The sequence below is a fragment of the Hippocampus guttulatus genome, chromosome 12 (assembly GCF_054856545.1).
Source record: "Hippocampus guttulatus isolate MCC_2025c chromosome 12, RoL_Hgut_1.0, whole genome shotgun sequence".
NCBI classification, from domain to species: Eukaryota; Metazoa; Chordata; class Actinopteri; order Syngnathiformes; family Syngnathidae; genus Hippocampus; species Hippocampus guttulatus.
The window spans coordinates 12,510,808-12,525,340 of record NC_141272.1 but is presented as its reverse complement, the minus strand read 5'-3'; the positions used below and the strand labels follow the sequence as shown (position 1 = coordinate 12,525,340).

Below are 14,533 nucleotides of genomic sequence, written 5' to 3'. Positions count from 1 at the left end.
TTAGACACCCCAAACATTCTCTGAAACTGGAACATGAAGAACACTTTGAGATCACACGCACACACACACACACACACATACACACGCGCGCACAGTGGACTACTTTGCCATCTCCTGGCTTTATTTTGCAACTACTTCTGCTGAGTTTTTTATGTTTAAAAGAACTTACTGGTAGGCAGGATGGGCATTGAGAAAAACATATACAGTAATCCCTCGTTTATCGCGGTTAATGGAGACCAAAACCACCCGCGATAAATGAAAATCTGCGAAGTAGGTACATGTACATGTGGAGGACTATAAAAATATTTATAAGGCCAAATTTAATGGTATATATGCATGTAGAAGTAAATTTTGTAGTAATTAACATTACTTAATGTTGTACACTAATAGATTTAAACATGTATAAGTTCGGTTAGGTTAGTGTATGAATAACAAAATACAGTAAACATACAGTATACATGTAGTACTGTAGATGTTGCTCTATGTGACTCGCTGTTGTTTTGCTGACTTTCGCTGCTTCTCGCGGGCCGTTTGCAGACTTTTGCGGACTTAAAATTCTTATTTTTCTTTAATGAATATGTTTGAAAAAATCCGCGATGCACTGAAGCCGCGATAAACTAACCGCGAAATAGCGAGGGATCACTGTAAATATTAATATTATATATACAGTGTGTGTGCGTGTGTGTGTGTGGGGGGGGGTTGCTTTAAAGGTGTTTGGATTGTTCTCTGCAGGGTTAATCTATGAAATCTAACACGCAAAAATATGGATGAACCTTAAATCAAAAAAATAATTACTATGTATGTTAGACTTCTACCAGTATTTTATTTGTGTAAATATTCGCTGTTATTGGAAAGTCAAAGTCAGGCAATTAGCTAGTTTTGAACTTTTCCAGTGCTCCTTCAATTAAGCGTTAAAATTAATTAATTTGCCACGCTGCACCTGATGAGCATGTGTTTCTCCCATACAGCCTGTGGCCCACATGGCATCAGTCTTCCTGGAAACTCTTGCTTGTCTTTGCTTGCCTGGCTGCCCACTGGGATTCAAGTCAGCCAGCAGCCGAATAGACAGAATAACACGTTTAAGTGCATCCCATGTGTGTGTTATGATGTGCTCGGGCAGCACCTTATTGCTGCTGACTGACTGATTCAAATGAAAAACAATTCCAATCCCAAGGCATCCCCACAGCTGATACCTTCAATCTGTCAATTTGTTCAAGTTGGACGTACAAACTGAAGTGATATCACAAGTATCCATTCAATTCTTCGTCATTATTTCTTCATCAGTCCACTCTGCATTTGTGCAGAAGCCATGCGAATAGTGTACATAGTTCAGATCCAAATGTGAACAGCAGCAAGAATCATGAGGCAGTCAGACTAATTCACAATGAATGATCTCATATTCAACTAAAGAGCAAACAATGAAAACCTGTCATACACACTGTTGAAAGGCTCCCACACTTTGGCAACTGACATTACATACACGCACAACTAAAAAGCTCTCACACACGCTGATAAGCTCTTCCAAACACCACAGAAAGACTCAGAAAGGCACTACTGAAATGTGTTTTGACCACATGCAGTTATGAAATATTCCAAAATGCATTTAGTGTCATTGTAAAAACATGTTGCAAATCATGAAAATGTATTCTTAGAAACTATTATGACTTTAGAAATTAAAACTACTTCAAATTATTCAAATATACTGTATATATATGTGTGTGTGTGTATATGAATGTGTGTGTGTGTGTGTGTGTGTGTGTGTGTGTGTGTGTGTTACGTATTTGCATGTGTTGCAAATGTGCGTGTGTACCGTGTGCGCATCCATCCGTCTCGCCGTATCACTAAAGGTTGACTTAGGCCTGCTCAGGCGTGACAAGCAGACATGACATCGCTAATGTCTGGTGTCCGTTTGGGCTGAAGTGCTTCCTTGTTATGGTCGTTTATTTACGTGGAAAGCAGGTTTCCTTTTCCATTGATTTGCTGACTCAGGGGAAATCAGTTCAATTTGACAGTGATGCTATGTGACAGGAGGCATACACAGTCGGTGTACATTCAAGGCTATAAATGCTTGTGGCTTATCTGTGGAGCGCTTACAATGTTACAATAAAACGCTGCGTATGGTGTCAACTAGAGAGGAAAGCAAAATAACTCGTAGCCTTTGAAAGCTTTTTTTTTTTTTTAAATCAGGATTTTTGGAAAGACATGTTTCAGGTTTGGAGTATGCCCGGGTGTTGGTGGAGGACAGTACAGGTGGTCTGCAGCATCCTGTGGGTATCAATGTTGCTCCCCGACAAATCCTTCCAAGACCAGAACCAACATTGTGACATCATCCCAGGTTCTATGAGCCTGCCAGTGCTGGAAAAAAGAGGGGACATCATCTTAGGGGGGCTCTTCTCCCTTCACGATATGGTGATGGAGCCCCGTCTGACGTTCACCACCAAGCCCCCACCCACACAGTGCACCAGGTAATCACTTTGAGGAGATGATAACAAGTGAAACGTATTTCATTTGAATCCCATTTTCCCCACAGATTTAACTTCCGGACATTCCGCTGGATGCAGACCATGATTTTTGCCATTGAAGAGATCAACAGGGAGGGGAAACTGCTTCCCAACATCACTCTGGGATATAAGATCTATGACTCGTGCAGTAGCCCTCATCAGGCTCTCAAGGCCGCCATGGAGCTGATGGGCAGCGAGGACGCTTCCATGCCTGAAGGGCGGCTGCGGGGCCAAAGTATCTGCAAGGGGGCCGTACCTGCCGTGATAGGGGATGGAGGCTCCACCCAGTCTCTGGTTGTCGCCCATTTCTTGGGGGTCTTCCACGTGCCGCAGGTGAGAGGCATATCCAATTTAGTTCTCTCTCTCTCTCTCTCTCTCTTTGCTTTGGTTTTTTTTTGTAATTGAATTCGTTCCAAAGCCAAGAAATTTGGAAAACTTTTGAGTCAAAGTGGATTTTTATGCAGAAGGTTGACACAGGTTTGGTGAATAATGAATTACATGTCATAATTTGTAATCTAATTACAAAATGTCGGTAACTAGTCCATTATATTACTGGGAGAAAATATGTACCGGTACTTAAATCACAGTTGCTTTTTCAAGTTTGATTCTTTCAATTTTTTATTTACAAACTAAAAATACCCAATAAAAAAAAGGACATTTTACAGAAATGTTAGAACACGTTTACCCTATGCTGTTGCTGCTGGACCTAGAGGAAAAATAGTTCTTGCAGTTCAGTCTTTCATTTTAAATAAATAAGCAATCAAATGTAATTAGCTAGATTACCTTGACAAATTAAATAAAACTACGATTATATTTTCAACAGGGTAACTTGCAACTGTAATTACCGTATGTTTCCAAAGGAATCTTCCCAACACTGTGTGTTCTTTATTTTCTCTTAGGTCAGCTACTTTTCTAGCTGTGCTTGTCTGAGTGACAAAAAGGAGTTTCCTGCTTTTCTAAGGACCATGCCCAGTGACTTCTTCCAGGTGAGTGACCCTCACGGTCCAGATGTCTTTGGGCAGACGTTTGAAAGTTTTATAAACTGAAAAAATTCTTTCAAAGTAGAATGGATGGATGGATGGATAGAGTATTGTGCAGTGGAGAACAGAGGATTACAAAAAAAGGAAAAAATAGGAACTGGCTTGGTATGCTTGACTTTAGCCTTCAAATAGTAGACAGCCGCAAGCAGGAGTGACAAACAACTGTCTGAAGGTTCTCGAGTTGGAAAAAAAAATCATTGAATAAAGCCTGTTTGAATTCAGGAGTTTAAGCCTTCTGAATATTGTCAGCTCAAAATGCAGCTTGAAACTGTATAATCACGCTTTGTGGTGAATGGTACCATTTGCCTGTGTAGCTAGTAGCCTGATGGAAATGTTACATTTTTAATGATTTTTTTGTTGTTGTTGAAATGTTCATCTATATTCCTGGACCAAAAGCTGTTTCAGTTGAGAAACAGTGTGTGTTTTTTGGAATAGTTGTATTTCCTTCATAAAGAAAATGTACTACCTTGTAAGCCCAACCACGATGAAATGTATCACTGTCGTCTTTATTTTACATTTTGTGGGGTTTTGCATGGAGATCAGTTCCCTTTGGGTGCTGCTATCGACAATTTCTCATGATGAAAAGTTATTTCATGTTGTTGTTGCTGTTGTTGTTTTAAAATCCAAGGTGTTTTAAATTGCTTTCGCACGTGCATCTGTGATTGTTGTGATAAAGTTGATAATTGTGATCGTGGTGTGAATTCTTCTGCCAGATTCAATGTGGGGTGACGTGCCCAATGGTGTATTATTTATTTTAGGTGAATGCACTGGTCCAACTGGTCAAACATTTCGGCTGGAGCTGGGTGGGTGTGATTGCAGGGGACGATGCGTACGGTCGTGGTGGTGCGAACATCTTTGTTCATGAAGTGAGTCAACAACAATGGCACCGTCTCAATGCGGTCACCAACAGTACATGTCACACTGAGTGAGTGAATTTAAGACAGGGTACCGAATATACTATTTGTGGCACGTTTGTTGAGTGGTGTGTCGTGAAATGTATCTAGTCTTTCAGTATGTGCCTTGGCTCAATATAACACCGTACATCTCAGGTCAGACAACTAGGCGCCTGTGTGGCCCTTCATGAAATCATCCCCAAAAACCGAGCACGCAAGGCAATTTCATCCATCATTTCCAACATCCGCTCCTCCGGGGCACGTGTGATGCTGGTGTTTGCCGTGGAACAGGACGCCGCAGCGCTCTTCGATGAAGCTCTCCGGTGCGATATTTCTTCATTTTTAAATCACGTCGCAGTGGGACATTCTCTGAAATACAGTGTCATTATATCGTTGCAGGGAGGGTCTGGATGGGATCCAGTGGCTGGCCAGCGAGGCTTGGAGCACAGCGGCTGTTCTCTCTACTCCCAGGAAGTACCGTGCCATCCTGCAGGGCTCCATGGGCTTTGCCATCCGTCGCGTGCACATCCCCGGCCTGCAGGACTTCCTGCTCCGCCTGCATCCATCTAGCCCCGATGCGAGTGAAGACCCATTTCTGATACCATTTTGGGAAGAAGTTTTCCAATGCAGCCTGGGTGAGAGGAACGTTAAACTGCCATGCACTGGCGCAGAAGATCTGAGGACGGTGGCAAATATCTACTCGGATGTGTCCCAGCTGAGGATATCTTACAATGTCTATAAAGCGGTGCATGCTATAGTGTATGCACTGAGGAGTATGGGAGGCTGTGAAGATGGGAAAGGTCCTTTTGCTCTTCAGGCGTGTCCAGATGCACATAGCATCCAGCCATGGCAGGTATTTTTTTTACCAAATACACCACTCACAATAAATTAGGGGTTTTCCAGAATTACCGTTAACCTAAAATGCGCTAGAACTGGCGGCCTGGTGGTCAAGTGGTTAGCGCGTCGACCTCACAGTGCAGAGGTACGGGGTTCCAGCTGCGGCCTTCCTGTGTGGAGTTTGCATGTTCTCCCCGGGCCTGCGTCGGATTTTTCCGGGTACTCCGGTTTTCTCCCACATTCCAAAAACATGCATGGCGGGCTGATTGACCACTTGAAATTGTCCCTAGGTGGGAGTGTGAGCGCGGATGGTTGTTTGTCAATGTCTTCCCTGCGATTGGCTGGCAATCGGTTCAGGGTGTCCCCCCCTCTACTGCCCGAAGACGGCTGGGATAGGGTCCAGCACCCCCCCTGTGAGATAGGAAGATTGGAAAATGGATGGATACGCTAGAACTTTTCCATGTGAACTTCACTCCTTTAAACCAATACACACTTCTTTGGTACTGATCCATGCAAAGGACTACCAGTAAATTTCTGAGATGAAAAAGAAATGCTCAAAATTCAGTTCATTGTTATTCTTAATGATTGACATTATTCATCCATGTAAAGACTGATCATTTTCATCATTTCTGACGATAATAAGCAAAGATTTTTTTCACAAGGTTGGAAACAGATTTACAGGTGACCAAGCACAATGATCAAACCACAGAAAAATTAAACTCTTGGATATTTTAGGTTCATCCTAAAATTTCATTGCTGAAAACCTTTTTGAGAGGGAGTTTTGGTTCTGAATCATCTCACCACTACTCTTTGTCCTTAGCTGCTTCACTACATAAAACAAGTGGAGTACTTCAACTCCTTTGGGGATGAAATCACATTTGACGAGAATGGCGACCCAGCGGCCATGTACGACCTGGTCAACTGGCAGCTGAAACCAAGCGGGGGGATCCAGTTTGTCACCATCGGAAAGTTTGACGAGACGGTCGGAGACAGACGGCAGAAGCTCCAAATCCAAAGCGAGGACATCGTGTGGAACGGCAACCAGACCCAAGTAGAGACGGCATTGAAATACTGGTTGAAACACAACATTATGTACACCATCGAACACAAGAGCTGGATCAAAAATGGCAACAAGAATGTTCCATCACTGCAACTGAGATGAAGCTTTCCAACAGTGGGCGGAACATTTTTGGGTCGTCTTGAGATCTCAGTTTACCATGCGCATCGCAAGGTGAGCCCTTGAGTGCTGAGATGTCAATTTCAGTCCACAGCAGGTGGCGGTATAAGACAAAATGGCGCCCCCTGACTTGGATACAAACGATTGGGGTTTTCTGCATAATCCTGATTCCACAATATTAATCAGTAGGCACATAAAGAGCATTTTTGACTCGACTTCTGCTTTGGTCCACCATTTTCATGCAAGTTTCAGAAGAAGAATTTTGGATCCAGCTCTTGTCTTGCTTATCTTTAGCTCGTGCATGTGTGTGTAGCTAATGAAGCATCTCGTGACTTTGTCAGTTTTGTTGACTACATAGCACAGATGTCAAAGTCAAGGCCCGGGGGCCAGATTTGGCCCACCACATCATTTTATGTGGCCCGCAAAAGCAAATCAAGCATGTCAAGTTCCATGATGCTTGCTAAAGTCTGAACCAACATTTCAAATTGTCATATATAATCTACAATAACAGTCATTATTCTTGACTTTTGATTTTAAAACTAGTTATTCATCAATTTGTTGTGCGCTGTAAACGTAATATGGTGATTAAACATTGATATGGTTTCCCAAAATTCGTAACGGCCCTCCAAGGGAAACCGTAACTACAATGTGGCCCACGACAAAAATGAGTTTGACACCCCTGCTATATAGGAACCAGTGTAGTTTGTGTTGCCCCTTTTGCACAGGTCCCGCTATCAGTATGCAGCAAGATTTGTCCTCCCGGCACCCGCAAGGCGATCCGACCTAACTTCCCTATCTGCTGCCATGATTGCGTGGTTTGTACAGCAGGGGAGATTAGCAATCAGAGCGGTGAGGATACTCGCTATTCGTACGTGACAAGACTCTCTGGTGAGTGTGCCAACGGGCTCCTGTTCTACTTTCTAGACGCCATAGAGTGTGTGCGTTGCCTACCCGAGTTCTGGTCCAATGGCGAGAGGACTGCCTGCATCCCCAAACAGGTGGAATTCCTTTCATTCAGCGACACCATGGGCATCACGCTGATGTCCATATCCCTCATTGGCTCCTTCTGCACCTGCGCCGTGGTCGTTGTCTTCTCCTTCCACAGGACCACCCCTGTGGTCAGAGCCAACAACTCAGAGCTGAGCTTCCTTCTGCTCTTCTCTTTAACTTTGTGTTTCCTTTGCTCGCTCACTTTCATCGGCCGGCCTTCCGAGTGGTCCTGCATGCTGCGCCGCACGGCGTTCGGCATCACATTTGTGCTCTGCATCTCTTGTATCCTGGGGAAGACCATCGTGGTGCTGATGGCATTCAAGGCTTCACTTCCTGGGAGTAGAGTCATGAAGTGGTTTGGGCCCACACAGCAAAAAGCCATTATTAGTCTTTGTACACTGGTGCAGGTGAGGGCTATTCATAGACTACATTTAGGTTGGTAATGATAATAGTAAACGCTTCCCTCGAGCACAGCTGCTGTTGGGCGCCCACGTATTGGCTTATTCACAGATTTTTCTCCCAATTTTTGTGCTTTTTTTTCCAGGATTTTCTTTTCCACATTTATCCCCGCCCCTATTTTTTGTGGAAAATGTATATTGACTGTTTAGCTGTGTTTTTGTAAACTTTTTGGCGGGGGGTTGTAATTAAAAAAAAAGAAAAAGAAAAAAATCATTCCCCCAAATAGATTTCAATGGGCATCAATTATACACAGCTTGTCACTATTCTGTGGTTTGAGGAGTTTTTTTTCATCGTGATTTTTTTTATTGAGTTGGTTTTAATTAGTTTTTAATAAATTTTTCTAGTTTTCATTTATTTTTACTTTTTCAAAATTGTTTTATTTTGAGTTTTTCTGATGACATTGAGTATTTGTGGAAAAATAAAAAAAAGGTTGTTAAGTTATAAAGGAGAGTAAACAGTTCTCCAACAGCTTTTGTACTGTATGGCCTTGCGGTAGTACCAAAATAAATATATTTGAAATAAGACCCAAAAGGAGCACACAGACAGTAATACAAAAATAATGCAGTTTTAGTTATTTATAATTTTCTGAAAAGCTCAGGTTTTGGTTTTTGTTATTGTTGCCATTCAGCAAAAAGTTATCAGTTATTGTTTTGGTGACTTTGTAAGCTTTGGGTAACGCTAATGACCTTGACAGGGGGTATTTCTTGTTTCTTAATGAAACTTTTCATTCATACAGGTGCTCATCTGCACCACGTGGCTCATCATGGCGCCCCCGACCCCTCGCCAGCTGATTCCTCGTGAGAGCGCCGTTGTCATTCTGCTTTGCGATGAGGGCTCGCCTGTGGCCTTCGGTTTGGTCCTGGGATACATCGGCCTATTGGCCTGTCTCTGCCTCCTGCTGGCCTTCCTGGCCCGGAAACTTCCAGACAACTTTAACGAGGCGCGCTTCATCACTTTTAGCATGCTCATCTTCTGCGCCGTGTGGGTGGCATTTGTTCCCGCCTACATCAGCTCCCCAGGAAAGTATTCCACAGTCACTGAGGTATTTGCCATCCTGGCCTCCAGCTATGGCCTGCTGGGCTGTATCTTTGCACCAAAGTGCTACTTAATTCTCTTCAAGCCCGAAAAGAACACCAGGAAGCACGTCATGTCCAGAATGGACAGGTTTTAAGAAAGTGAGATGACAAAAGATGAAACGCTGTATGGTGATTGGTAATAGAAAGTGTTTTAGTGTAGATGCTTTCGTGTGAAGTGATCTTGTTTTCGATTTCAAAATATTTTTTTTCCTGCTCAGAAATACAATGAATGAATATGACAACTTAATAAAAAAATAGTGTGAGTACATTTCAAAAGTCCATCGATAGCTATATGTTGTCATTTTGGTTGGCGCTTCAACATACGGATGTAATAACAGGATTATGATAGAATCCTGAAAAAAATAATACTGGAAATTAACAATACTTTGTATGTAGGGCAGCTGTGGCAAAATACCTTACAATGGTTGCTGGTCTAATATGTTGCAATTCATAATACAACTGGATTAGAATCTGCCGTTTAAGCCTTTTATTAGTCCCACAAAAGGGGCATTCTGGATGGATTGAGAGGATTATCTTCTCAATGTTGCCTAATAATTAAAAATCATGCTTGCTTTTTATTTTACCACTTGGTGGCAGCAGAAGCTAGTGATGGACTGCCTTCAGCCATATGCAGCTTTAAAAAAAAAAGTTTTTTAAACAAGTGTATGCAAATCTATTTTCAAAAAGGCGTTTTATTCTTATAGAATGTTTTTAGATTTATTGATATTCATCCATGTAGCATTTGTGAAAGTGCTGTATAAATAAAGATATATTAAACTCACCACACCGCAACATAAAGTGAGGTAAGACTTATTGTCATAACAGCATATCGACAAGGCAAACACTTACTAAATATCTACATATGAAAAAAGAAACTGAGAGGTGACCTGAATACACATTTAGACAATACATTTAGATACTACCATTTGGAGCACACTTGCCAACAGAAATAGGTAATATAAAGACATGAAATATTTTACACTAAACTCAACTGTATTCATCGAACACTTGAAAACAACCACCGTTGTATACAAAGCGCTGTAAATGGAGCAAAGATAATTCATACAATAACAAACAATAAAACAATAAATTAATAAAAAAGACAGAAAAACTAGAAATCAAGTCTCATGCTGAGTCAAAAGCCAAAGAATAAAAATGAGTTTTATTTTTTTTTAGACAAGTTTTAAAGATGCGCAGTGGAAAAGCTTGCCGAACATTTTGTGGGAGGTCCTTCCAAAGAGAAGGACGAGCAACGGAAAAGGCTCGATCCCCTCTGAGCCTCTGCTTAGTTCTCGGCACCTCTAATAGTGTCTGGTCTGCAGACCTAACGCATGGGGCAGGTGTGTAGGGGCAGAGGAGCTCAGTAAAATGGGGGAAGGCCATTAAAAGACTTGAAAACAAATATTAGGATCTTAAAAAGAACTCTAAAATGTATAGGGAGCCAGTGAAGCAATGCCAGAGTAGGCGTTACGTGCTCCCTCTTAACATGTACCAGTCAAGAGGCGAGCAGCAGCATTCTGGACCAACTGGAGATGCTTCATGGAGGACTGGCTGACTCCAAAGTAAAGTGCATTCCAGCAATCCAGCCGAGATATGACGAAGGCATGGATGACTGTTGCAAAGCGCTCTTGAGAAAGGAGAAGCTTTACTTTAGCCAGCTGCCTAAGATGAAAGAAGCTGGATTTAACAACGGCACTAATTTAAAATCACTGTCCAGTTTAAGACCCAAGTTTGAGACTGTTAGCTTCAGATAAGTCCGCAGGATGGGATGTACAAGGGCCACTGGTACCAAACACTCTCACTTGTCATCTTTTTATTGAAATTGAAGTAATTTACTGCCATCCAAGGTCTCGATTTCCTCGAGACAGGATGAAAGCGGCCTCAGTGAGAAAGCATCTTTTGTATGCTACACTAATTATGTATTGATGTAGTAGTTGTCTGCCTTACTGCTGCAGAAGAATCCGTATTTTTATAACGTACGGGTAATTAATAAATAAACAAACTGGAAGGTGAGCGAATTAAGATTCAACTTAAAAATTCATCGTTTGTTTTGCCGATAAATCAAGTGATCTTAGGTCATGTGACTTGCTGTAGCTACTGTCGACTTCTATTGATAACCCAGAAGGCAGTGTTCAGTCATGCTGCTGGTGTTCATTAGGGGATGGAGGCAAACTAAAACCTGGCATTTGAACAGGGGTGTGTCAACTCACCCCCGCCAATTTAATTTTCTCAATTCAAGATTTCTCCATCTGCAGTATAATGCACATGCTAATGCGGTTGATTGGCTGTTGAGGTATTGGTGCGTGGAAATGAGGACGGGCGTGTTGCTTCAGTGCAATTACCAGGCGGGATTGATTATTGGGACAAATTAGGATGTGATGTGAGGCATGAGTGAAACAAGGAGGAGGCAAGAACTGTCATCCTTACAAGAGCAAAGCGTTGGCCCAATTACGCCACACTTCCTCACTTCTCCCCCTCATCTTTCCTCATTTCTTTGTTCTCCTTCCCTTGATCCCCTTCAGCATTAGTTTAACGAGAACGTTAATAAACCCTCACGTCATAAGATGTTTGGATGGGTTTCATGTGCTTCTGTTGACAAAACTGCAAAGGAATTAAATCTCAGCCAAGTCAAGTCACTTGCTTACAAAAGAAGTGATTTAATTTGAATTAATCACTGGTGATCACATATTTTGCACAATAAGTACTGTTTTTTTCTATCACCGCATACAAAAAGATATGGGCAACTATCAAAATACAACTTTTTTACACTTGAAAATTCCTTTATGTTGTACAATTTCTCAAATACAAAAGGTCAAAGTACTATAAAAGAGTCAAATGGTGTGCTTGTAATTCATACTTTTGTTGTAAGCGTTCAGATATCAAATGAAGTCGTCGTAACTCATCCCAGGTCTAGAATAAAATTTGATTACGCTGTCTCTGTCCATAATGTACATAGCTTTCCTTCATCCTTTCAACTTTGAGAGAAGGTGCGTTCGATTTTCTTATTCAAGTGACCCACAAGAAGTCACGGCTAATTGGTGCGCATGCGCTAACTACTTCAACTTCCTAATTATTTTGTGCCCACGATGTAGTCGTCCATGCGCACAAAGTAGTAGTTCGTGTCCGGATCACTATTCCTGACACGTTATCGAACCTCCCAAGTGGAGTTAAAAGGTGTTGCAACGAGAAGGTTTATTTCTGAGAAAATCTTGTTCTGGGTAAGGAGATCCACAAACTGAGAAGTAAGAACACAAATTGTGAGATCATTATGTCCTCTTGCTCATCTTTTGAGTTCATTGGCACAACACAAGCTTGCTCTGGCTGTCGTGTTCCAAGACAAACGTTATTGCTTCATGGAAACTTGGGCAGTTAGATTCTCAGCCCCCCCCCCACCCCCCACCTCCCAAAAAAGCATAAAATACCACAAAAAATACTGTGATAAGTCTTGGGTAATTCTGACCTCATGCTGTCGTTAAGAGTCAGCCTTCAAAAATGAGTCCTTGTTCCAGTCAGTCCGTGAATCATCAATTTCTTGAAATCTAGACCATTTTTTTTTATTCGAGTGTCAGAAATGAGAAGTTGAGCTTTAGACATCTTTTGGCCAAGGTAGTTCAAGAAACTAAAGAACTAAAATGGAAAAAAAAACAATTTTTCATTAAGGCAATGACATAAAAACAAGATTACTTTATCATCGCCAATTTTGACTTGATTTGTCCCAACCAATCTACCCAGCACCTTGGAACCAGTGCTCAGGCCCACTGGAGGCTCGCCCACTCATAACACCGTCATAATAAAGAGTAAGCAGAACATTTTACATAGATAGATAGATAGATTGATGTGTGGCTGCTAAGAGACATAAAAGCAGAATTGGTGTTTATCAGCAGCCTTTGACAGTGAGAGCCCTCCACTTTGGGTCAAGAGTGCATCAGTGTGGTTTCATCTCACATGAAGCACTCAGGAGAATTACAACCCCGTGTGTATTATTGGCATCTGTGTGCGTGTGCGTGCGTGTGTGCGCGTGTGTGTGTGTGTGAGTGATAAATGCATAAAATGGAGTGAGAATTGCCTATTGGAATACTCAGTATTCCCACGCACAAATACGCAAACCCATGCATGCGCGTTTGTGTGTGTGTGTGTGTGTATGTGTATGTGTATGTGTGCGTGCGTGCGTAAGTGTGTATGTCTACTGACAGCAGGATTGTGTGGGTAGTGAGAATTCTCGGATGTCAATGTTTCTGCACACTCATGACAGGAGGTGACCATCATTGTTTGCATGCTAAACATATCTTGAGTTGAGCACCACGACTACTGTATGTATGTACAGTAGCGCTCATCTGGCTCATGGTTGAAACGCCTGATGATCAATTGTTTTGCACTGCATGTTGCTTATGTGTGTGTGTGTCTATCTATCTATCTATATACTGTATATATATATATGGATTCAGGCCCCGGCCTTCCCGTGTGGATTTTGCCTCTTCTCCCCGTGCCCGGTACTCCGGTTTCCTCCCACATTCCAAAAAGATGTACGGTTGGTTGATTGAATGCTCTCAATGATTTCTAAGGGTGATTGTGAGAGCAAATGGTTGTTTGTCTACGTGTGCCCTGCAAATATGGTTTATGTCATGTACAATGTATTTATATTTCATTTGAAGTTTATATAAACGATTACGTTAATGAGTGACGAGCTACGGCCCTGGGCTGAGCCAGCGATGATGTCACTCCGCCTGACACTCAAAGTTTGATTAGCGGCTGGTGTGTTGATGGGCAGGGCAGATTGCAGCTGCGACAGCTCATGTGAATTCACCATTGACACTTCACACGTGCATAGCCGTTATGCAGTATGCTTCAATTTTGGTGCGAATATACCTTCGAAAAAAAAAATCTCCAGCAGACATGACGTCACGGCATTTAGTGCAAAGAGCCCAATGCAAATCAGCTCATATTTTCCAACATACCAACGCAGAGTAAACATCCTCATTGTTGACTAATACTTGGAGGCTTAGCAGAAACAAGAATCACTACATTCCAGATGGATCGATGGATGGACTAACTTTTCTTTTGGCATTGACCAAAAGGAATCATCTGCTGGTTATCACTCTAAAATGCAGCAGAGGAATATTGATCATTTTCATGCCTTTTGACTTCTTTTGAAAGGAAGCTCATTTCAGGTGTTTGCTCACCCGCACGCTGGCTTCACGGTGCAGGGTTCATTTCCGGCTCCGGCCTTCCTGTGTGGAGTTTACATGTTCTCCCCGTGCCTGTGTGGGTTTTCTCCGGGTACTCCGGTTTCCTCTCACATTCCAAAAATATGCATGGCAGGTTAGTGGAACACTCAATATTGTCCCTGAGTGTGAGTGTGGATGGTTGTTCGTTGACGTGTGCCGTGCGATTGGCTGGCCTCCGGTTCAGGGTGCCCCCTGCCTATTGTCCGAAGACAGTTGGGATAGGCTCCAGCATGCCCCGCGACCCTTGTGAGGCTAAAGCGGATCAGAAAATGGATGGGTGGATGGATGCTCACCAGCACAGACTACACACACAGTAATAATTGACCTCACCCACA

The 14,533-nt window shown here is 42.4% G+C and overlaps 1 protein-coding gene across 1 annotated transcript; it reads left to right on the top strand.

The window, feature by feature from the left end:
- The first annotated feature begins 2,182 nt into the window (after positions 1–2,182).
- LOC147197446 (extracellular calcium-sensing receptor-like) lies at positions 2,183–9,068 on the top strand. Its single transcript, XM_086126056.1, has 10 exons — positions 2,183–2,465; positions 2,531–2,834; positions 3,401–3,487; positions 4,300–4,407; positions 4,591–4,757; positions 4,834–5,287; positions 6,092–6,322; positions 7,174–7,297; positions 7,373–7,845; positions 8,634–9,068. The coding sequence occupies exons 1-10, from the start codon at positions 2,203–2,205 to the stop codon at positions 9,066–9,068; spliced, it is 2,646 nt and encodes an 881-aa protein (XP_085982182.1). The 5' UTR covers positions 2,183–2,202.
- The last annotated feature ends 5,465 nt before the right edge of the window (positions 9,069–14,533 follow it).

Excerpts from the sequence above, each read along its gene's own strand:
- LOC147197446 (XM_086126056.1), top strand. The coding sequence starts at position 2,203 with ATGTTTCAGGTTTGGAGTATGCCCGGGTGTTGGTGGAGGACAGTACAG. Across the intron at positions 4,758-4,833 it reads CTCTTCGATGAAGCTCTCCG|GGAGGGTCTGGATGGGATCC; the intron begins GTGCGATATTTC and ends ATATCGTTGCAG. Across the intron at positions 7,846-8,633 it reads GTCTTTGTACACTGGTGCAG|GTGCTCATCTGCACCACGTG; the intron begins GTGAGGGCTATT and ends TCATTCATACAG.